The sequence below is a fragment of the Hyaena hyaena genome, unplaced genomic scaffold (genome assembly GCF_003009895.1).
Source record: "Hyaena hyaena isolate Hyena2069 unplaced genomic scaffold, ASM300989v1 scaffold_9, whole genome shotgun sequence".
Taxonomy (NCBI): Eukaryota; Metazoa; Chordata; class Mammalia; order Carnivora; family Hyaenidae; genus Hyaena; species Hyaena hyaena.
This window is the reverse complement of record NW_024080641.1, coordinates 3,309,137-3,330,518: the sequence shown is the minus strand read 5'-3', so window position 1 is coordinate 3,330,518 and position 21,382 is coordinate 3,309,137. Positions and strand designations below refer to the sequence as shown.

The 21,382-nt window shown below is 59.0% G+C and overlaps 2 protein-coding genes across 2 annotated transcripts; one reads left to right on the top strand and one right to left on the bottom strand.

Annotated features, from left to right (window-relative positions):
- Positions 1 to 2,428: 2,428 nt before the first annotated feature.
- Positions 2,429 to 17,543, top strand: NPAS1 (neuronal PAS domain protein 1). Its single transcript, XM_039247471.1, has 12 exons — positions 2,429 to 2,760; positions 2,916 to 3,080; positions 3,507 to 3,742; positions 10,762 to 10,835; positions 11,125 to 11,214; positions 13,002 to 13,176; positions 14,566 to 14,681; positions 14,861 to 15,018; positions 15,436 to 15,542; positions 15,882 to 16,029; positions 16,664 to 16,758; positions 17,017 to 17,543. Exons 1-12 carry the CDS (start codon positions 2,429 to 2,431, stop codon positions 17,481 to 17,483), a joined length of 2,163 nt encoding a protein of 720 aa, XP_039103402.1. The 3' UTR covers positions 17,484 to 17,543.
- Positions 17,544 to 17,722: 179 nt separating this feature from the next.
- Positions 17,723 to 19,994, bottom strand: TMEM160 (transmembrane protein 160). Its single transcript, XM_039248488.1, has 3 exons — positions 19,762 to 19,994; positions 18,619 to 18,711; positions 17,723 to 18,077 (listed from the first exon to the last, which is right to left on the bottom strand). Exons 1-3 carry the CDS (start codon positions 19,967 to 19,969, stop codon positions 17,806 to 17,808), a joined length of 573 nt encoding a protein of 190 aa, XP_039104419.1. The 5' UTR covers positions 19,970 to 19,994; the 3' UTR covers positions 17,723 to 17,805.
- Positions 19,995 to 21,382: the final 1,388 nt, after the last annotated feature.

Genomic DNA, 21,382 nt, shown 5'->3' with positions numbered 1-21,382 from the left:
AGAGTCACACAGCAGACCTGGGGTTTGAACCTGAACAATCAGGCTCTTAACCTTGACAAAATCTGTGTGTACGTGATCATAAATCAATTGCATAGTATGAGCGCATCTTTCAAGGCCTGGCGTGGCACTTGGTGGGGCCACACAGCCAGGAAGTGGTTTCAGGGGAGAGGAGCCACTGAGCTGGCCTTGAATCCCCACCCTGACGCCCTATCAGGTCTCTCTGGGGATAAATAGGAAAATATTTTGCACGTGAGACTGCCATAATCAGGCTGTATAGTCTCTCTATGCCTCAGTTTCCCCAGTGGTAAAATGGGTTTAGTAAGAGCCCAGCTCAGAACTTTGCTATGGAGAAAAGAATTCGTGGAACGTAAGTGGTCCCTGGCTGTTAATGGGTGATCATGAACAGGTTCACGTGTTCCCATCAGGGATGTCTGGCTGGCTGTAGAGCATCCAATTCTCTTTCTCTCTTTTTAATTTGTTAAACATTTAAATTATTGAGAGACAGAGAGAGACAGAGCATGGACAGGAGAGGGGCAGAGAGAGGGGGAGACACAGAATCCCAAGGAGGCTCCAGGCTCTGAGCTGTCAGCACAGAGCCTGACCTGGGGCTTGAACTCACAAACCGTGAGATCATGACCTGACCTGAAGTCGGATGCTTAACCGGCTGAGCCACCCAGGCGCCCCAAGCATGCAATTCTTGATCTGTGGTCATCACCTTGGGAATAAAGCTTACTTAAAAAAAAAAAAATAAAAGTGTTCCCATCAGCCAGTGCAGAGGACTGTTCAGAGGTGTGTGCCTCAGTTTCTCCATCTGTCCAACCAGATGCAGACCTAGCCTCTCTGTGAGGCCCCTGCCTGCCTGGCTCTCCTAAAACTCCATTTGTATTGGTTGCCTTGGGGTCTCCTAGGAGCGGTTAAGCTCCCGCAGCCCCTCATGCCAGGCTGCCGAAGAGGCTGGGGAGGGACGCCTGGACCCCTGTTGTCCGCGGGAGGCGCTACCATCCCCGAGTTCTTATTTCTGATCTGATAGGAAATTCGGATGTTGGGGTTCCCGTCCCTGCGATGGGGGAGGATATAAGATCCCAGGATCCTGATTTCTGAAGTTCTGTGGATACCTGGGTCCCAGTCCGTGAGAGAGCGTAGGTCCAGACGCCAAAGCCTGACCTCGGGGGCGGGGTCCCCTTCTTATCGGGGAAGGGATACTGACCCCCTGAAATTCTCTCCTGGACAAGGAGGGTCTCACACCTGGATTCGCATCCCTGGCACGGGTACTGAAGGTTAAGTCTCCATGTCTACAGGGGGCTGGGGTGCACGGTGCCTGCCTTGTCCCGAGGGGGCCGCTGGCCGCTGGAACACTGGGTTCTCCGGGGGGACTAAGGCCCCAGTTCCTCCGGATGGAGCCTGGAGCCTCCGGTGTTCCCCTCTCGGGGTAGGGAAGCTCCGACTCCGAGGTTCTCGTTCTGGAGGGCGCCGGACTCCCGGAGCTGCCGTGGGGTGAGAGGACTGGACGCCAGGGCGGCTCGGGAGTCCCTGGCTGGGTACCCCGGACCACCGCAAAGGCGGGAGAGGCCGGCGCTGGGCGGGGCCGAGGGGGCGGAGACGGTGTGGGCGGGGCTCCGCAGACACCGCCCCCGCCTGCCAGCGCGGTCCGCGCGTCTCCAAGTCTGCGAGGCCGCGGTGGGCGCGGAGAACCGAGCGCCACCGCACGCGCGCCCCGCCGAGCCCGGCCTGCCCCGGGGGTCTATGGGGCCACCCCTCTGCGCCGCCCGGCCGGCCCCACGCCGCGCCCGGAGCCTGCCCCGCGGCCAGGTAAGGGGGCTGTGGGTCCTGCGGGTAGGGGGACGCCTGGAGGCTGGCAGGAGGGGACAGGGAACTCCTGGGTCCTGCAGAAATACGGGGCCGGAACTCCAGCGTCCTGGGGGTATCAATCAGGACGCCTGTATCCTGAGGTTGGGGGAAGGGGTACACGGATGTTTGGGTCCTGGAGACATAGGGGGGCTGGGTACCTGGACACCAAGGTCTTAGGGCATCCGGACACCTGGTTGGAGAGGCTTGGGGGCGGCCTGGATCCGGGGGGCAGGGTGGGGGAGGGAATCCTTATTGCCCAGTCCTGGAGGAATGAAGACCCAATTGAACACGTTCGTGGTTCTGGAGGATCTGGATACCGGGACACCTGGGCCCCGAGTGTCGGGTCCATCCTGCTGGCGTCCTCTGGCCGATGCTCTGGCCACTGCGTCGGGGGCTGTGGCTCGCGCGCCCGGGGCTTCGGAAAGGAAGTTGTGGTTGCGGAGATCTGGCGGCCGGGACACAGGGCCCCACCCCAAGGGGCTGGGGGGTGGTCCCTGGGCACGGCATGGGGTGGGGTCCCTGCCCTCTCCCCCCACCCCCTTACCTCCTTAGCGCAGCCTGGGGAATGGGCGGCCCGCGAATGCGAGCACACGGACTCAGTGGGATGGGCCAGGAGAGCGGGACGGAGGGCTCCGGGGGCAGGAGCCGGGTGCGCCTGGGCCCCGGCGAGGCGCCTGCCCCCCGCCCGCCCGGCTTGGGCATGCTTGGCACGCAGCGCGCGGGCCGGTCGGATCCGTATGCGCGCCGCGTGCGCCTATTGGTATGCGGGAGCCGGCCCGGCGCGGGCGTGAGGCGGCCGCGCTGGCGGGCGGCGCGGGGGAGTTGGCGGCGGCGGCGGCGGCGGCGGCGGCGGGGCACGTCCTCGCCCCGAGCTTCGCCTGGGGCCGGGCAGGGCGAGCAGGGCGGGCTCCGGTCCGGGGCCTCCGGGGAGGAGAAACTGAGGCACCCTGCGGCCCCCAGCTCCTTGCTGGGACCCCGAGCCCCTCACGGACCTCAGTTTCCTCAGCGGGTCCCCGGGGCACCCCCGCCAGGCACCGAGCGCTGTCTCTGGCTCCTTCCCGCGGCAGGAGACGCGGGTCTCGAGGCTGCCCTGAGCCCGCCCCCGCGGAGATGGCGGCCCCCTACCCCAGCAGTGGCGGCGGAGGCGAGGTCAAGTGCGGGGGAGGTCGTGGCCGCAGCGTCCCGTGGGACTTTCTGCCCGGGCTGGTGGTCAAGGCGCCGCCCGGACCTTGGTGAGCAAAGCCCCGCCCCCCCGGGCCGTGGCCCCGCCCCCAAGGGCGTCCTGGGAGAATTCACACTCGGCTTTCCGCCCCGCCCTCCGGGGCTAGAATTTCCTACCCCGGGAAGCTCAACCTTTGTTCTACAAACAACCCCCACCGTGTTCTGTTCCTACCCCCCCTTCCTCAGAGTTCATACCCAACATTCTCGTATCTCCCCTCTTCCTCCTCCTCCCGTCGCCCCCAGAGTTTATTTACACCGCGGGTTCTGTCTCCACGGCCGAGTGCAGAATTCACACGCAGGTTCTGCCCCCACCTCCAGTGTTGAATCTACTCCCCACGTCCCGCCGGGGTCCGGGGCCCCGAGGGCAGGGCTCCCGCAGGCCGCGGAGCCCTGAGCGCCGGGGGCCCGCTGACGCCCCCTCCGCGCCGCCCGCCCAGCCTGCAGGCGCAGCGCAAGGAGAAGTCCCGTAACGCGGCGCGCTCGCGGCGCGGAAAGGAGAACCTGGAGTTCTTCGAGCTGGCCAAGCTGCTCCCGCTGCCCGGAGCCATCTCCAGCCAGCTGGACAAGGCGTCCATCGTGCGCCTCAGCGTCACCTACCTCCGCCTGCGCCGCTTCGCCGCCCTCGGGACGCCGCCTTGGGGACTGCGGGCCGCGGGGCCACCGGCGGGCCTCGGTGAGTGCGCGTGCGCGGGGGACGGGGGCCCCAGTGAGAATGTGAAGGGCCCACCAGCCTTTGCCCAGTTCCTCCTTGGCCGAGAGGGAGCACGAGGTTTGCAATCAACCTGATGGCCTCTAGTCTCCAAGCCTCAGTTTATCCATCTGTAAAACGGGCACCCGAGGTAGGCCTGATTTCATGAATTCTGACCGGATCAAGGGCCACAACACCAGGCATCAGACCACTAGTAAATGCTATTATTAGGGAAGATGAATCATTTTCACAAAGGAGGCCCGCAGCTGTGTGGGCGGGACTGAGAGGGCCCAGCCTGCCCCCCCTCCATTCATGGGCAGGAAACCCCCTCACTCAGACTTGACTCTGGAGTCTGAATTCCCAGTTTGGGGAAGCGAGAGGGAGGCAGTATCATGTCGCTAAGATGGAGAGCTTCAGAAAGACTCCTGGGTCTCTATCCCTCCCCTCCCTTGGCCACTTCCCAGCGTGTGACCCTAGGCAGGTCACCTTACCTCTCTGTGCCTGATGTGAAATGGAAATCTTGATGAAAGTACACACACACACACACACACACAGCTGAGAAGGAAGCCAGGTGATGTGTGTAAAGACCCTGGACATACCTGGTATGGCTTATACAATCAGTACGTAAGGACTCTTAGTGCCAAGGGTTACCTTCCGGGGCCTGCAGTTTATTAAGCACCTGCTGTGTGCCCACTACTGTTCTGAGCCCTCGGGATCCAGCAGGAAACAAACTTGGTAAAAGTCCGTGCCCTGCACAGGCTGACATCCTGGTAGCCAAGACCGAATAATGAAATAAAGAAATGCAACCTATAATCTGTAAAAATACAGAATTAGGTAAAACACAGATACACAGATCTCTACTTTCATTAGGATTCGTTTTTTAAATGTTTATTTATTTTTGAGAGAGACACAGAGCGTTACCAGGGGAGGAGTAGAGAGAGAGGGAGGGAGACACTGAATCCAAAGCAGGCTCCAGGCTCTGAGCTGTCAGCACAGAGCCCAACGCCGGGCTCAAACTCGTGAACTATGAGATCATGACCTGAGCTGAAGTCCGACGCTCAACTGACTGAGCCCCCAGGCGCCCCTAGAATTCAACTTTATTATTGATAGATGCCTAGCAGTGTTATGTTACTGTTATTACTTCTGTTTTATGTATTACTGCTTCAGTCAACTAGACGACAGTGAATCGTGTAAATGTGAGGTGGCAGGTGATAGCCACGGGGCACCCCAGGCTACACGGCCCCCAGAAGTACGGGTGTCCTTAGGGTGAGGTTGGAGGGGCTCCAATTCCCCTCCTGCCCTGGTCCCAGGGGAGGAGGGGTGGGGGAGAGAAAATAGCATTGATTAAGCTCGCAATAAATCACCATTTAAATTTAAATAATCCGGCTTCCCAGGCGGTAATTAGGCGAATTGACTGGCGCCCAGAGAATGCGGCATTAGCGCCGCTGATTACTGTCATTACCGCGAACAACACGTGCGCCCGCGGGGGGATAAACATCTTGTCTATTGTCCCGAACGCCGGGAGAGAAAGGAAGGGGGGGGGTGCTGAGATAGTCCCTCCGGCGTCCAGCTCCCCCCCCCCACCTCCCGCTGCCTGGATGGGCACTTGAAGGGGACCGGAGCCCGCTGAGGACACCGCACTGGGGTGGCAGAGCGCGGACTCCATCAAAGCCCCCTTCCTGGACCCCGGGGAGCCCCGCCCCCGCCCCCGCCCCCGGGATCGTATGCCTGGGAGGTACTGCGCGGACTCCCTCCTGTATCCCCAAAAGTACGAATATGGAGGCATCTCCTGCCTCACAGGGTCCCCAACAGAGGCCAAGCGTCTGTTTCGGCAGTTCACACGGGGAAACTGAGGACAGTGTCTTACTAGTCATCTCGAGAGCAAAGCAATGCTCCCATTCTGTGTCTTCCTCAATAATAATAGCAAAAATATACACCGCATGTCAGGCTGTGTTGAGCACTGTAGACAATTAACTCGCCAGAGAATTCTTTTACAACTCGCTTAGTCCCCTCAAAAACATTAGGAGGAGAGCACTGCTGATTCCCATTTTATAGACATGGGAAACTGAGCCCCAGAGAGGTGAGGGGAGGTCTCCTGGGACCTTGCACTTCTTGCTCTGCGGCCCTCTGGGGCTCGGTCTATAAAATGGCACAACAGATGGTCAAGCTTAGCCCCGGACCTCCGAGCCCCGGGAGGAGACAGCCTGGATCTCATATCAGGGCTCATCGTCCATCCAGCACCGTGGAACATAGGACCTGTCCTAGGGGCAGGGACAAGCTCCCTGACCTCAAGGGTGGGCCTACAAGCCCTTCATGGGGGCCCACTGTCCCTCACGTCTCTTATCTCATTTTTCTACCCCTCTCACCTCTTCAAACCCCATGCCATTCCCACTACCACACACACACACACACACACACACACACACACACACACACACACAGAGGCTATCTTGCTGTTCTTCAGAGAAACATGTTGGCGCCTCAGGGCCTTTGCACTTGCTGTGCCTGCCCCCAGGAACCCCTTTCCTTCCAAAAGTCAGCTCTTCAAGAAGGCCTTCCCTGGCCACTCTTAAAACTGACAGCACCCTTGTCCCTCAGCGCTCCCTGCCTTCCTTTCCTGCCTTCTTTCTTTCCAAAGCACTTATTGTCTGTTTATTGTGCCTCTCCCCCATGACACCTTGTTCCCTGAGCCTAGGACAGTGCCTGAGGCACAGTAGGGGCTCCCTAAGTCTTTGTTGGGTGACTGTGGAACAGAGTGAGGTGAGGAGGGTTGACATCTTTTTAAAAATGTTTTAATTTATTTTATTTTTTTTATTAAAAATGATTTAATGTTTTATTTATTTCTGAGAGAGAGAAAGAGACAGTGTGAACGGGGAGGGTCAGAGAGAGAGGGAGACACAGAATCTGAAGACAGGCTCCAGGCTCAGAGCTGGCTGTCAGCACAGAGCCCGATGTGGGGTTCGAACCCACAAACCGTGAGATCATGACCTGAGCCGAAGTTGAACACTTAACCGACTAAGCCACCCAGGCGCCCCATGAGGGTTGACATCTTAATTCACAGGTCAGGCCCAGCCTCTCTCTGAGGAAGTGAACTTTGAGCTGAGACTGGAAGGAGGTGAGGAAGCGAGCCAGGAGAAAAGCTGGAAGAAAAGCAGTTTGGACTGCGGGGTGGGGGGCGGGGGTGGAGGTGCAAAGGCCCTGGGGCGGGCAGGAATCAGCTTGCTGGGTGCAGGCCACAATGAGGCCAAGCAGTCCAGAGACGAGTAGGTGCAGCAGGGAGTGGACAGCAGAGAGCAGGCCCTGCAGGGCCCCGTGGCCTTTGGCGTGGCCGTCCCGAGTGGGATGGGAGCCAGAGCTGGGCGCACGGAGCTCAGTGAGGAGGTGAGTGCAGCGGTCCAGGCTCCTGCCTGGTGGGCCAGCTAGACCAGGGTGGGGGCCGTGGGGTGAGGGGTGGTCGGACTCCGAAGAGGGATGTGCTGCAAACAGCCGGGGCTGGGAGAAAGAGATCGGTCAAGGCCAACCGCAAGGAGCTACCTGGAAAGGTAGAGGTACCCCCAGGGTATCCACCGTATCTGGTAAGAATAAGGGCAGGACTCAGGAATTTGGCACTTCCTGTGTGCCTGGCTGAGTGTTGTTCACACCCACAGACGCACTCACCCTCTAGCATGAGACCCAGTTTGCAGACGAGGCCGAGGAAGGTGGCCCATCTGGCCCTCGGGCCTGTCCCCCTGGGGAGCAGGGCTTCCCTCTCTGGACTCTGTTGCCGCCACCTGGTCAGGGAATCTCTCTGGCCAATTGAGAATAGGAGGTGACCTGGGGCGCCTGGGGGGCTCAGTCGGTTAAGCGTCCGACTTCGGCTCAGGTCATGATCTCACAGTTTGTGGGTTCGAGCTGACAGCTCGGAGCCTGGAGCCTGCTTCGGATTCTGTGTCTCCCGCTCTCTCTGACCCTCCCCTGCCCATGCTGTCTCTCTCTCTCTCTCTCAGAAATAAATAAAACATTTTTTAAAAATAAGAAAAAAAGAGAGAATAGGAGGTGACCAGACCCCTAAGTCCTAGGAGTCCCCTTCTCCCCTGGGGCCCTCAGCCCTGCTCTGTGATGATAACTGGGACAGTTTTTCTTCTCCAGCAAGTCAGTCAGGCTCCAATAAAAAACGCAGCGAATGTTTGTTAAATGAGTGAGTGTCGGTTGGGGTTTGGGCGTGAGATGGGGGCAGATCTGGGAGCAGTAAAGAGCCACCTGCCGAATTTGGGGGACCGAGGAGTTGAGGCATTTGCTGGGAGAGGCGGGAACACGGCGGGGGTGGGGGGAGTCGGGAGTTGGGCTTGGGGGGGGGCTGGGGGTAACAAGACGCGTCAGTCAGGGAAGGGGATCGACCCCCAAGCTCCCGTCCCAACGGGGGAACAGCAAGCCCTCCCCCTGCGCACCCCCCTCATCCGACGTGCCCATTAACGCTGTTAATTGCAGCCGTTCAGTCTGACCTGGGCTGATCCTGTGAGCGGGAAAATGAAGGAATTAGCAAAAATGACAGGGGAAAATTGCGACAATTAGCAGGCGGCATTGTTCCTGCCTGTCACCCGGCTGGTTCGCGCTGCATCTCGGGGGAGGGGTCCCCATCACACTCCCCCCCCCCATTTATTGTTCCTGGTGCTCCAGCCAGGGGTGAGAAAAGAGTGCGAACAGCGGGGAGGTGCTCCGGGGGGACGGGGGCGGGGCTTAGATGTTGGGGGCGGGGCGGGGCTGGGTCCTGACGCGGGGACGGGGCTTGGCCGCGGGGTGTTTTGATGGTCCAGAAATAACAATAGTAATCACACTATTAATACTAATCCCGGCTGTGCGCCAGAAATCCCTTTCTGTCCCTCAAGCTGACTGAGTGCTCAACCAGCCTGTGAGGTCAGCGCTCTTTGCAAATCCACTTGCCAGACGAGGAAACTGAGACACAGAGAGTCCAAGGGACTGGGCCCAGGGCGCACAGTCAGGAAGGGCCCGCCCTGGGCCTTGGCACCAGACCAAGACCCCTAGGCCTACAGGAGCCGACCGCTCGCCCACCCTTAAGGTCACGGAGTCCCCTGGCTCCCTGATTCGGACATAGGGCCCCTTGGGAGGTGTTTCTCTGCAGGGTCAGGGAGAGGGGCCTGCTTGAGAACAGACTCCATCCCCCTCACCCCCCACCTCTCCAGCCCGCTGCCTTCTCTGCTCTGGACTGGGGGGCCGGGTCAGGGGGCTGGGGATCTCTTTGCCCTCGGTCCCATTTGCTATGACCTCCTGTCACTGCCTTTCTCTCTGTCTCTCTTGGGCATCGCCTTTCTTTTCTCTCCATCTTTTTTTTTAATTTTTTAAAAAATGTTTATTTATTTTTGAGACAGAGAGTGAGCGGGGGAGGGGCAGAGAGAGGGAGACAGAGAATCTGAAGCAGGTTCCAGGCTCTGAGCTGCCAGCACAGAGGCCGATGTGGGGCTTGAACTCACAAGGCATGAGATCATGACCCGAACTGAAGTAGAGGCTTACGTGACTGAGCCACCCAGGAGCCCCACTCTCCACCTGTTTACATCCCTCTGTCTTCATCTATCTGTCTGAATTTCTCTGTGTCCACATATGTCTCTGTCTCTCCTTTAAAACATTTTTTAAATTGAAGTAGAACTTATGTGACACGAAATTCACCATCTTATTTTTTAAGATTTTAATGTTTTTATAATTTTTTAAAATATTGTTATTTTATTTCTAGGAGAGAGAGAGAGAGAGAGAGAGACAGCGTGAGCAGGGGAGGGTCAGAGAGAGAGGGAGACACAGACTCTGAAATAGGCTCCAGGCTCTGAGCTGGCAGTCAGCACAGAGCCCGACGCGGGGCTCGAACCCACGAACCAAGAGATCATGACCTAAGCGAAAGTCGGACGCTTAACTGACTAAGCCACCGAGGTGCCCCTGTTTTTACAATTCTTTAACATTTATTTATTTTTGAGAGACACGGAAAGACAGGGCATGAGTGGGGGAGGGGCAGAGAGAGACAGCAGGAGACACAGAATCTGAAGCAGGCTTCAGGCTCCGAGCTGTCAGCCCAGAGCCTGGCGCGAGGCTCGAACCCATAAGCCGGGAGATTATGACTTGAGCCGGAGTCGGACACAACACACTGAGCCACCCAGGCGCTCCAAGATTTGAATTGTTTTATTTATCTTGAGAGAAATAGAGAATGAGCATGCACACGACTGGGGGAGGGGCAGAGAGGGAGAGAGAGAATCCCAAGCAGGCTCTGGGCTATCAGCACAGAGCCCGATGTGGGGCTCGAACTCATGAACCAGGAGATGAAGCCGTGAGCCAAAGTCAGATGCTCACCCGACTGAGCCCCCCAGGTGTCCCTAATTCCGGAAAATTTTTATTGCCTCCCGCCCCTGCCCGCTTCAGGGGACACTCCCCTCCTCTCTCCTTCCCATCAGCCCCTTGGGCAACCATAAATGTCTGCTTCCGGTCTCCGTGGATTTGCCTGTTCTGGACAGTTCATAGAAATGGAGTCACACTGTGTGGCCTCCTGCGTCTTGTGTAATGTTTTCACTTTTTTTTAAGTATGTTCCACGACCCCGAGATCAAATGTCGCGTGCTCCCCCCAGCTGAGCCAGCCGGGCGCCTCTGTATTTTTTAGTTTCTGGCATGTTGTGTGTCTGCCTCTGGGCTGGGAGGGGAGAACCAGCCCGCCCCGTCACCTCTGTGTCCCTAGCACAGGGCCTGCTGCACGGTAGGTTCTCAGGGAGGTTCTGCACGGATGGATGGATGGACGAATGGACGGACGGACCCCTGTCTGCATCCTCTGGTGTCTCTCTGTCTCTGTGCGTCTCAGCCCATTTTTGCCCCTTCCACCCTTCTCCACAACCCAGGTTTCTCCCCGACAGGGCCCGGGGTCCCCAATACCCCAAGATGCCTACAGGGCTGGGGCGAAGAGAGTGGGATTTGTAGCGTGGCTCGAGTGGGGGCCTACCGGCAGACCCCGGCCTCACCCCTCCCTCTGCCCGCAGCCCCCAGCCACAGGGGCCCCGTGGCGCTGGTCTCCGAGGTCTTCGAGCAGCACCTGGGAGGGCACATCTTGCAGGTGAGGCCCCTTCCCGGCCTGATGCTCATTGCTGCCACCTGGTGGCCACTTCCGGCGCGCAGCACCCTTCTCACCAGCATCCATCCCAGCGAGGGAGCTTCGGGACCGCGATTCCCCTTTCGCCTGGCCTTTCCGAGGGTCACCGAATCCCCTGCCCCTCCCCACCCCCCACCCCCGATTAATCCATCCTAGGTGGAGATCCAGATTTTAAAATCTCTTTACCACTTACCTGCTGGACAGACAGATGCCCAGCCCTCCCTCTCTCGCTCCCTGTTTCTCCCCACTCTAGTCCCTGGATGGCTTCGTGTTTGCCTTGAACCAGGAAGGGAAGTTCCTCTACATTTCAGAGACCGTCTCCATTTATCTGGGTCTCTCACAGGTAAGGGGTCCACGGCAGGCTGCCTGAACGGGCTCGGCCACCACCTGCCTTGCTGGCCCACGCATGCCCTTCCTCTCTCCTGGCCTCACCATCCCAGCCCGAAAAGTGGACTGGATCCGTGGTTCCCAAAGTGCACCCCTAGGAACCCCACGTGGATCCTCCTTACAGGCACGGGGGTGGCTATTAAAGTAGCAGGTCAATTTGAAGAGAGCGAATTAGCAGAAAGGCCAGTTTGCCAAGGACTGTTTGCCAAATGCACCATATTTACCAAAACTTTGCCTTTTTTCTCCCCACAACTGTAAAGAAGTACAGCAATTTGCATAGGAAAAAGGGCTTGGGTTTTGGCCACGGTGGAAGATTTTCTGTGGCGGTTTAGTGGACTGGCTTGCGTTTTCTCTTTATCTCAGCCAGCTGTTTCTGCCCTAGCTCCTGCAACTGGCACTGAAAGGTCTAAGGGGACACCTGGGTGGCTCAGGAAGTTAAGCGTTCGACTTCGGCTCAGGTCAGGATCTCCCGGTTGGTGGGTTCGAGCTCTGTGTCCGGCTCTGTGCTGACAGCTCAGAGCCCGGAACCTGCTTCAGATTCTGTGTTTCCCTCTCTGCCCCTCCCCCTCTCGCTCTCTGTCTCTCAAAAATAAACGCAGGCAGGCATGAAACGGAACCCCCTCCCCATCCCTGGGGGTTCTGGCTCCTTGTGGCCTTCCCAATACGTCCAGTACAAATCACTATCCTCTCTTATCTCCTTTACAAAGATTTTGGCAAATGGTAAATTTAGAATTTTTAATGCTTGGAATTTGGCTTTCGTGAGCACTTTTACAATGAGTTGTTGGAGCTGCGTGGAGGAGGAAGACCCTGAAGGTAGAGGCATATAGACACAGGGAAGGGAGGGAGGAAGTGGAGGAAAGGCTTGAAGCTGGTGGAGGGAAGGGTTTAATGAGGAGTTCAGAAGGATGGGGGATGGGGAGCATGTGACCCCAAGCCCAGAGGCAGTGGGAGCTCTAAGAGGTTTCTGAGAGGAGGTGGGCCATGGACAGATGAGGAACTCGGCAAGGGTGTTTGGGGGCTGAAGGCCAGAACACCCAGGAGGGTGCTGGGGCAGGAATACCTCGTGGAAAAGATGGGGGCCTGGACTGGGGGCGGTGTGCAGAGAAGGGGACTGTTTTGAGAGATTTGGGGGTAAATTGAATGTTGAAGTCTGTCTGATTAAGAAGTTACCCTTGATTTTTTTAGTGTTTATTTTGAGAGAGAGAGAGAAAAAAACTCAAGCAGGCACCTGTCAGTGTAGAGCCCTATGCGGGTCTCGAACTCAGGAACCCGTGAGATCAGGACCTGAGCCAAAATCAAGGGTCGAATGCTTAAGCGACTGAGCCACCCAGACGCTTCAAAAAGTTCTAACTCTTTAAAGAGTTCGAAAAACATTCCACTGCTTGGGTCCTGATTGCCATTCCTGGGGGGACATCCTGTGATTCATTTCAGGGCACAGTTTTTTGCTGTGTGTGGGCGGGAGTCGGGTAAATGGAGGCTGTGACAACCCAGTACCCAGCTTCTTAATAGCGTAAGCAGATGCAGAAAATCCTCCGTGATCACCGGGCTTGAAGTGGGAAGGCATGAGAAGGGCCTAAAGGTTTGCATTCTTCTTTTAAAAAGTTAAAAAGAAATTCTAATAAAAACCCGAGGCTGCCATGAAGCGCGCCTGCAACTAGGGCGAGCGAGCCAGAGGCCGAACGCCCGGCGAGTGGCTGCGCGCGCATCTTACCCGCCCTCTGCGGTCCCCTCTTTCGCCGGCAGGTGGAGCTGACGGGTAGCAGTGTCTTCGACTACATCCATCCCGGGGACCACTCAGAAGTGCTGGAGCAACTGGGGCTCCGGGCGCCGCCGACTCCCGGGCCCCCCACCCCGCCCTCCGTCCCCTCATCTTCCTCCTCCTCGTCTTCCTCCTCGCTCGCAGATACTCCCGAGATCGGTAATAAAAGCGCCCCCCCCACCCCCCCAGGGATGCGGCCTAAAGGGTAGATCAGGGAATGCTGCCTCCAGTGAGGTCTCCTTTAAATGAAAACCATTCTCCTTCGAGTTGTGCAAAGTTTTGCAAAAGGAATCAAGAGTTTGAATCAAGGAAACGCGACTTGGCTCCCTAAAATTGCCTAAGCTGCCTAAGATTGCCTGGCTCCCCAGATGCGAGCTTTAGAAGGTGCCTGTGGATGGAATCAGGCTTTGGTAATAATAAAACCCGCGTTGAACGGGCTTCACACAAGCTGCGCCTTTAACTGCGTAATTCGAATCCTAATCACGACCCCACAAGCGGGGGCCTCTCAGGATCCTCATTCTGCAGAGGTGGAAACTGAGGCACAGCGCAGAGAGGTTAAGTTAATCGGCCTGGGTCACACAGCTGTAAGTGGTTGGTCTGGACCACAGCCCTGGACCACAGCCCGGGTTTGTCTGGCTCCCGCATCTGTGTTTCTAGTCCTTCCCTGCAGTGGAAAATTCCAGCCCTTGTTAGAGAAGGAGGGTGTTGGGAGATTACCCTAGAAGTTTCTTTTGGCTCTGAGAGGTTCAGGGACTAGGAGGTAAACTTTCCTGTCCGGAGGATTTTCTTCTACTGGGTTTGCTTCCCACCCAAACCATCTGAGCAGTCGTCAGGGCCTGCACGCTTGCCGGGTGCTTGTGGGCCGGCTGGGGAGAGCGACTGGGTTTGCACCAGAGATTGAGAAACAGGTTCGTCTGGTGGCGAGCAGTTAGAAAACTGTATCATGGGATTTATAGCCTAATCTGGATTTGTGAGTCTTACTTGTTTCCATAGCCAGAGCCCCTGCTCTGTGCTCGGGGTGCTGGGGACACAGTGATTGATGACAGCAACCCCAGCCCTAACTTCCCTGTGCTCACAGTCCAGATGGGGGAAGACCGACCAGTCCCTTGAGAATGATAATCCCAAGTGGTCAAGGCTGGGGTGGGAGACCCCAGAGGGGTGGCTGACTCAGCCTGGGGTGGTCAGGGAGGGCTTCCTGGAAGAGGAGTTGTCTAACCCGAGACCTGGATGGTGTAGCTAGAGATGGTGTCAGCGGGAGGCGGTTCTTGCCGAGGTTTTTAGGCCAAGGTGAGGAGCCGGGCTTCCTGCCAAGGGTCCTAGGGAGCCACGGCAGTTTCAGGGCAGGGAGGGGCAGGGCCACATGTGAGCTTTAGGAAAGGCCCATTTAGCTGCAGCTCCGAGGGGAGGTTAGTATACGACTTCAGTGAGGTTGTGTAACCATTAGGCCGTGGCCATGACCCTGTCTGGGTAGCTGTCCAGGGGGCAGGGGGCAGGGGGCGCCTGTTTCTCCCTCAGGATCTCATAACCTTCCTTCACTCTCCACCCCAGAGGCCAGCCCGGCAGAGGTGCCCTCCTTCTCCCGGGCCCAGGAGCGCTCCTTCTTCATCCGCATGAAATCTACCCTCACCAAGCGGGGGCTGCACGTCAAGGCCTCGGGGTACAAGGTGAGTGTGAGCTCCCTGGCCCCAGACTCCCAGGTGTCGTTGCCGCCTGGCAGAGGGTGGGGAGGAGGGGGGAAGGGGCTCCCGCGTTTCCCGCCAGCTGTGTCCCGTGGCCCCCGCACCATCAGGGTGGGGGTGGGGGACAGCCAGGCCTCTCCTCCAACCCCGCCTGTCGCCCGCAGGTCATCCACGTCACGGGGCGCCTGCGGGCCCGCTCCCTGGGGCTGGTGGCTCTGGGCCACACGTTGCCCCCGGCGCCCCTGGCTGAGCTGCCGCTACACGGACATATGATCGTCTTCCGCCTCAGCCTGGGGCTCACCATCCTTGCTTGTGAGAGCAGGTACCGGGGTCGGGGGCCAGGGCGGGGAGCCGGGGCTGCACAGAGGGAGAGCCGGGGGGGGGGGGGCGGCGCAGGAGCCCTGAGGGAGCAGGTGCTGGAAGGAGGGGGCCGGGGCGGGGCTTTCGGGGATGGGGTGGGTTGTGCTCTGCAGACCCTGCCCCTCCCCCTCCCCCTTTGTCTCTTGCCTCCAATCCCCCCTCCCTGGCCAGGTGAAATAGTCCCCACGCAAAGAGCGCCTTTGGGGTGCCTGGGGCCACCCTTGGCGGCCACTGCTATGACATGACCACTGTACCGAGGGTTAAACTGAGTCCCAGAGCACTCCAGAGCTGGGGGTTCCAGAACCAACCCCTACCTCTTTTCCCCCAACCCCATGGCCTCAGACCCCTTCTCACCTCCTCTGTCACTCCCTGTGCTCAGAGTCAGCGACCACATGGACCTGGGGCCCTCGGAGCTAGTGGGCCGCAGCTGTTACCAGTTTGTCCACGGACAGGACGCAGTCCGGATTCGCCAAAGCCACCTGGACCGTGAGAACCCCTGTCTGCCAGCGCCCCAGGCCTGAGTCCCCCCCCACCCCCGCCACCAGCCCCCTACATGCACCCTGGGCAACAGCTCCCATATGGGGTGGGAGGGCCGTGGGGTCTCTCCCACCCCTCCCACCCTTAAAAATCCAGAAAGCCCCCAGGCCAGGTTAGCCCTCTGTCCTTCTGACTGTGTCTCTCTCCGTTCCCCCTCTGTACTTTCTCTTCTCTGTCCCCTCCCTGCCGCCATCTCTTTCTGTCCCCCCACGTCTCCCTCTCTCGCCCTGCCTTCCTGTCCGCCTGTCTCTCTGTGACTGTCTCGCGCCGTCCCTGCGCTGGGCCCAGTCCTGGACAAGGGTCAGGTGATGACCGGTTACTACCGCTGGCTGCAGCGAGCTGGGGGCTTTGTGTGGCTGCAGTCTGTGGCCACCGTGGCCGTGAGTGGCAAGAGCCCCGGGGAGCGCCACGTGCTGTGGGTCAGCTATGTGCTCAGGTGAGGGCTGTCCCCGGTGGGCCCCAGGGAGGGGGCTTGGGCTGCAGGCTTCTCAGGGAGGGCTTCTCGAAGAGGACGAGAACCCAGAGGGGCTTGAAGACAGGAACGGGAAAGGGGACAGTTGAGAAGCGGGGAGGTGGCAGGGACTTAACTGCAGGGGCAGCTTTGAAGTGGCCTCAGCCCCGGCAGCATGTCTGTATTTGATTCCGGGGCACTGGGGAGCCACGGCAGGCGTTAAGGCTGGAGAGGGTCATGGTCAAATCTGCTGTGTGGAGAACCTCTACCTGCTGCGAAATGAGAGGCCCGAGGGACAGGACGGGCTGGGAGCCCAGGGAGGAGGCGGGGCCGGTCCCGGCAATGCCAGGCAGCGCTGGTGGAGGCGGGGAGGCGGCCATCTGCTGCCATCCACGTCTCTGGCTTTGCGGGGCCTGGATAGGGGCGCCTGAGGAGCAGCAGCCTGAAAAGATGCTGGGGACCCCTAGGTGGTGACACCCGGGGGGGCACCAGGCTGCCCAGGTCTGGCCTTGGGAGACAGGGCGAGGCTGGGGTAGAAGCCAGCCTGGAGTCGGGGGTTCCAGGGACGAGCCCTGAGTCCCACGGGGGGGGGGCTCTCCCCCACCTGTGTTGTCCCCAGCCAAGCCGAGGGGGGCCAGACCCCTCTGGACACGTTCCAGCTTCCAGCCAGCGCGGCCTGTGAGGACGCATCCAGCCCAGAGCCAGAGCCCACAGGTGAGCCCCCACCTCCCCCCGGGAAGCTCCCAGGGGCCTCTGGGACGCCCCCCCCTCCAGTCCAGAAGCCACTAGCCACGTGTGGTGACTTATGTTCAACTAAAAGCGACGGTTGGGTTTCTCAGTCACACCCGCCACCTTTTGAGGGCTCCATAGCCTCACGTGGCCAGTGGCTAATGCGTTGGGAACCTCCTGGAGGAACACCCGCCTGGACCACAGCTGGGGGCCGCACTCGCAGTGTGGATCTCCCTCTTCCAGAGCCAGAGCCTCCGGTGGAAGGGAAGCAGGCTGCCCCCCCGGACAAGGAGGAGGCGCCCCGAACCCGGGGCAAACGCATCAAAGTGGAGCCTGGCCCAAGGGAGACGAAAGACGCCGAGGACGACAGCGGGGAGGAGGAGCCCGCCAGCCACGCGGCCCTGCCGAGGCCCGAGTTTACGTCTGTCATCCGGGCGGGGGCCCTGAAGCAGGACCTGGTGCGACCCTGGGGCCTGGGGCCTCCTGGAGACCCCCCGCCTTCCCTCCTCCACGCGGGCTTCCTGCCCCCCGTCGTGCGGGGCCTGTGCACGCCCGGCGCCATCCGCTACGGCCCCGCGGAGCTCGGTCTCATGTACCCGCACCTGCAGAGGCTGGGCCCGGGCCCCGGCCTCCCCGAGGCCTTCTACCCCACCCTGGGCCTGCCGTACCCGGGGCCCGCGGGCACCAGGGTGCAGCGGAAGGGTGACTGAGGACCGGAGAGCTGCCCCCAGAGCCGGACCCTGAGGGAGGGGCAGGGCCTTGAGGGCGCAGGGGTGGGGCTCTCGGCCCTGACTGCAATTAAACACCTCCTCCCCCGCTGTGGCTCGGTCTCCCGGGGCCTGGGGGGCCCCTGGCTCCTTTCTTTCTCCTTGGTTACCTCCACCTGCTTTTCCTGCTTCCCACGTCTGCCCCTCGCTCGCCCTCCGGTCGCAGGAACCGCCACTCAGGATGTGGACAAGGGTCAGGTTTTAATGTCCCGGTCCTCGGGCCCCGGGCCGGCCAGCGCCCGGCCATTCCCCGTGGTCCCGCTGCTCACTCCGGCGGCGGCGGCGGCCTGCCAGCTTCGTCGGGCCCTTCGGCGGCGGTGGTCCCGTCGTCCTCGGGCACCAGTTCCACATCCAGCTCCAGCTGACCCATGTAGAGACCGACGGCACAAGCCCAGAGCAGGCCCACGGCCAGCACGGCGCCCACGCCCGCCGCCGCGCCCCCCGGCGACAGCTGCATGGGCCCGCGCAGCGCCGCCAGGCCCACCACGTAGGAGGCACCGCCCCACACGACGCACAGGCCGCCCAGCAGGAAGAAGCCTGTGCGAGAGGGCGGAAGGCCACGGTCAAGGGAAGGCAGGGCCTGAGCTCCCAGTTTGGCGCTGCCGTGGGGTGGATGGGGGAGGGGGGGGTCTGGGGGCGACAGGACCCTGGGGACAAGGCGGGTCAGGGGACCAAGATGGAGTTAGAGAATGAGGCAAACTCAAACGCAGAGCAGGTGTCGAGAGTGGTACAGAGCCAAGGTCAGGGCCGTGAGAAGGTAGCAGAGGACGTGTCTAGGACAAGGAGACGGGGTTCGGGACCCCAGGCTAGTGGGGAGCTGGTCTGAGAGCAAAGACAGGGATGGAGTGGCGGCGGCGGCAGGGCCGGCATGAGGGGCTAGACAGGACCCTCATCTTTGTTGCAACGACAGCTCGGGGGTGGCAAGGACCCACACCCCTCCCTGGGCCACCCACTCGGCTGATCCAGTGCCCACAAAGTAGGGATGGATGGATATAAGGGCAACACAAGTGTGGCTGAGGTGGGCGGGGAGGAATCTACACCCACCAGGGAGGGGCGGGGGGAGGGTGTCTGCACTCACCGTAGGCAGCTTCCCGACCCATGTCACTCTGCATGAAGGAGATGACCCCGATGCCTGAGGCCAGGAGGCCATTGCGGAACCAGGAGAGAAAGGCTGGAGGAGGGGGGAGGGAAGAGATCAGCATCAGCCCAAACCTGGTCAGTCCAGACCGTGTTATCCCATTGCACCCCAAAGCCCCACCCCGCCCTGACGGCCCTCCATTTGACCTTATTCCCCTCCCCAAACGGGCTGTAGCTTCCGTCCATCTGAGCCGTCTCCCCCAAACTCTAAAGCACAAAAGATTCAACACACAATCTGCAGAAGAATCTAGGAACCAAAACTGGCGAATATAGGTATGAGAACAGGAAGGTCCCAAACGGTCATCCTGGTCAACGCCCCCCTCTCCCCAGACCTGTGTATCTCCCCCCATCACCCCCACGCTCCAGGACAAACTCTTCTGCACTTCAGGCCTCTCCCCAGCCTTCCCCTTCAGTTATCCTCAAACGCCAGTCATCTGCCACCGCACGTGTCCTTCCTTGATGTAACTCACATCCATTCAAATCCCCTGTGTGGCGCTAACCGGCCGGCGGGGGTTACCGGCCCCACACCCGTGCCCCGGCCACTACCAACTCTCGGCACCTATGCGGCCCCTCCCCCCTGCAGCCTGGATCACCTGGCCCTCCAATCAGCCCAGAGATTGGCTTTTATTGGTTGTTCCTTCCTCCAATCGGGAAGTCGCCCCCTCTTCTGTGGGGATCCACGCTCCCGCCTAATGCAGAGTGGTCGCCTCTTGGATCTGAACTGGCTTCCCCAAAGCGGACCCCTTCAGTAGGCAACACCCCGCCCTCAACCCTCTTCGGATGCCTCTCTCGCCCAGACAGTGCGGTTTTATATAAGGCCGCCGGTCGTACCCCGACCGACCTTTCCGATCCCCACTGCGCCCCACTAGCCGGACACTGTCCCATCCGCAAGCACTTCGATGCGGACGGACTGCGCTCTTGCAGCAACTGCTTCCCTGCGCTTTTACGGAAGCCCTGCTCGCTCCGGAGCCCCGGCCCGGTTTCCAGCAGAAGCTCCACCCCCATCCCCCACTCGCGCGCGCCGACAGCTCGGCTCTCCGGCGCCCCTGTCCCACCGGGCCCGACCGCAGCCCCAGCCTCAGACCTGTCTCATGCGCCTTCCGGAGGAGCCAGGCGTCCGCACGGTCTAGCTCGGACACTGGGGGCGGCGAAGCCCCGGCGCGGGGGCCGTGGCCGGGGGCGAAGGACCCTCGGGCGGCCCCGCTCCGGGGCCGCGGAGGCGGCAGCAGCGCCCCCCGGAAGCGGAGCCGGGCCAGTCGGGCGGCCCGAGCCCACCACCAGCCGCCTCCCATGGTTCGCACTACGGCCGCCGCTCACCGCCCCGCCCCCACGGGCCACCCGTAGGCTGAAGCACACGTCACTCATGCACGGCGACTCACCCATTGGCCTTGAGAGCGCCACTCAGGGCTGGCGCCCGCGGCCCATTGGTCCAAATAGCGGTGATTCCTCCTCTGTCATCTGTGCCGGTACTGCGCGTCCCACCTTGCTTCCGCTGCTGGACTACGAATCCCAGCGATCATTGCGCCCGTAGAAGGCCGGTCTTCAGAAGCCAGAGGCACGATGTCTGTCGGGATTTGTAGTTTATGTTAATAACTTTAATTCTAATAGACAATTAACAAAAACAAAACAAAACTCGGGTAATGCAGAACCTTTGCAAAATCTGGAAGAGCCCGAAGGAGAAAGTAAAACTCAACATTAATGCCACTGATGAACAGTTACTGCTATTTGTTGTACTCCTGTCCTTTTTTTCTAGGCGAATGGAAAATGAGATGCTGTTTGACAAATTAACTTTTTTCATAGAAGCGAACATTGATGGCATTGAATACTTTTCACTTCATACTTTTTATATTTAAGATATTATTGGGGTTGAGGGGAGGAGAGAGGAAAAAAATATTATTGGGGCTCCTGTTTGAGCCACCGATTCTTGATTTCCACTCAGGTGGTGATCCCAGGGTGGTGGGATCGAGCCCCACCTCCACACTCACGTGGAGCCTGCTTAGGAACTCTCTCCTCTCTCTTCTCTTTCTCTTCCTTTTTCCCTCCCTCTCCTTCTCGTTCTCTTTCTCTCAAAAATAAATATTTTAAAATTTTAAAACAAAAATAAAATCTTTAAAAAAAAGAGGAAGGCAGAGATGGACAAATATCATATGTTTGCACGTACAGGAGGATTTGGAGGAACTTGACGGAGGAACAAGGGGTGAAGAAGGGCGGAAATGGTGGGGGAAAGGGAGAGAGGCAAACCATGAGAGACTCTTGAATGCTGACAAAAACTGAGGACTGATGGATGTGGGGGGGAGGGGGGATAGGCATGGAGGAGGACACTTGTGGGGATGAGCACTGAGTGTTATGTGGAAACTAATTTGACAATAAACTATTTGTAAAAATAAATAAATAAATTATTTGTAAACAAATATATTATTGTTTATGCTTATAATAGATTCTATCTAAATAAAATCACATTCTTATATACTGTTTTATTTGATCTAATTTCAACTTCCCACTCTGGACTGTATTGGCACTCTATAAGGACATTTTAATTAANCTGACAAAAACTGAGGACTGATGGATGTGGGGGGGAGGGGGGATGGGCATGGAGGAGGACACTTGTGGGGATGAGCACTCAGTGTGATGTGGAAACTAATTTGACAATAAACTATTTGTAAAAAAAAAAAAAAAAAAAGAGAGAGAGAGAGAAAAGAGTGGGC

Excerpts from the sequence above, each read along its gene's own strand:
- TMEM160 (XM_039248488.1), bottom strand. The coding sequence starts at position 19,969 with ATGGGAGGCGGCTGGTGGTGGGCTCGGGCCGCCCGACTGGCCCGGCTC. Across the intron at positions 18,712-19,761 it reads CCGGAAGGCGCATGAGACAG|CCTTTCTCTCCTGGTTCCGC; the intron begins GTCTGAGGCTGG and ends CCCCTCCTCCAG. Across the intron at positions 18,078-18,618 it reads GGGTCGGGAAGCTGCCTACG|GCTTCTTCCTGCTGGGCGGC; the intron begins GTGAGTGCAGAC and ends CCTCTCGCACAG.
- NPAS1 (XM_039247471.1), top strand. The coding sequence starts at position 2,429 with ATGCGAGCACACGGACTCAGTGGGATGGGCCAGGAGAGCGGGACGGAG. Across the intron at positions 11,215-13,001 it reads TTTATCTGGGTCTCTCACAG|GTGGAGCTGACGGGTAGCAG; the intron begins GTAAGGGGTCCA and ends TTTCGCCGGCAG. Across the intron at positions 15,019-15,435 it reads ATCCTTGCTTGTGAGAGCAG|AGTCAGCGACCACATGGACC; the intron begins GTACCGGGGTCG and ends CCCTGTGCTCAG.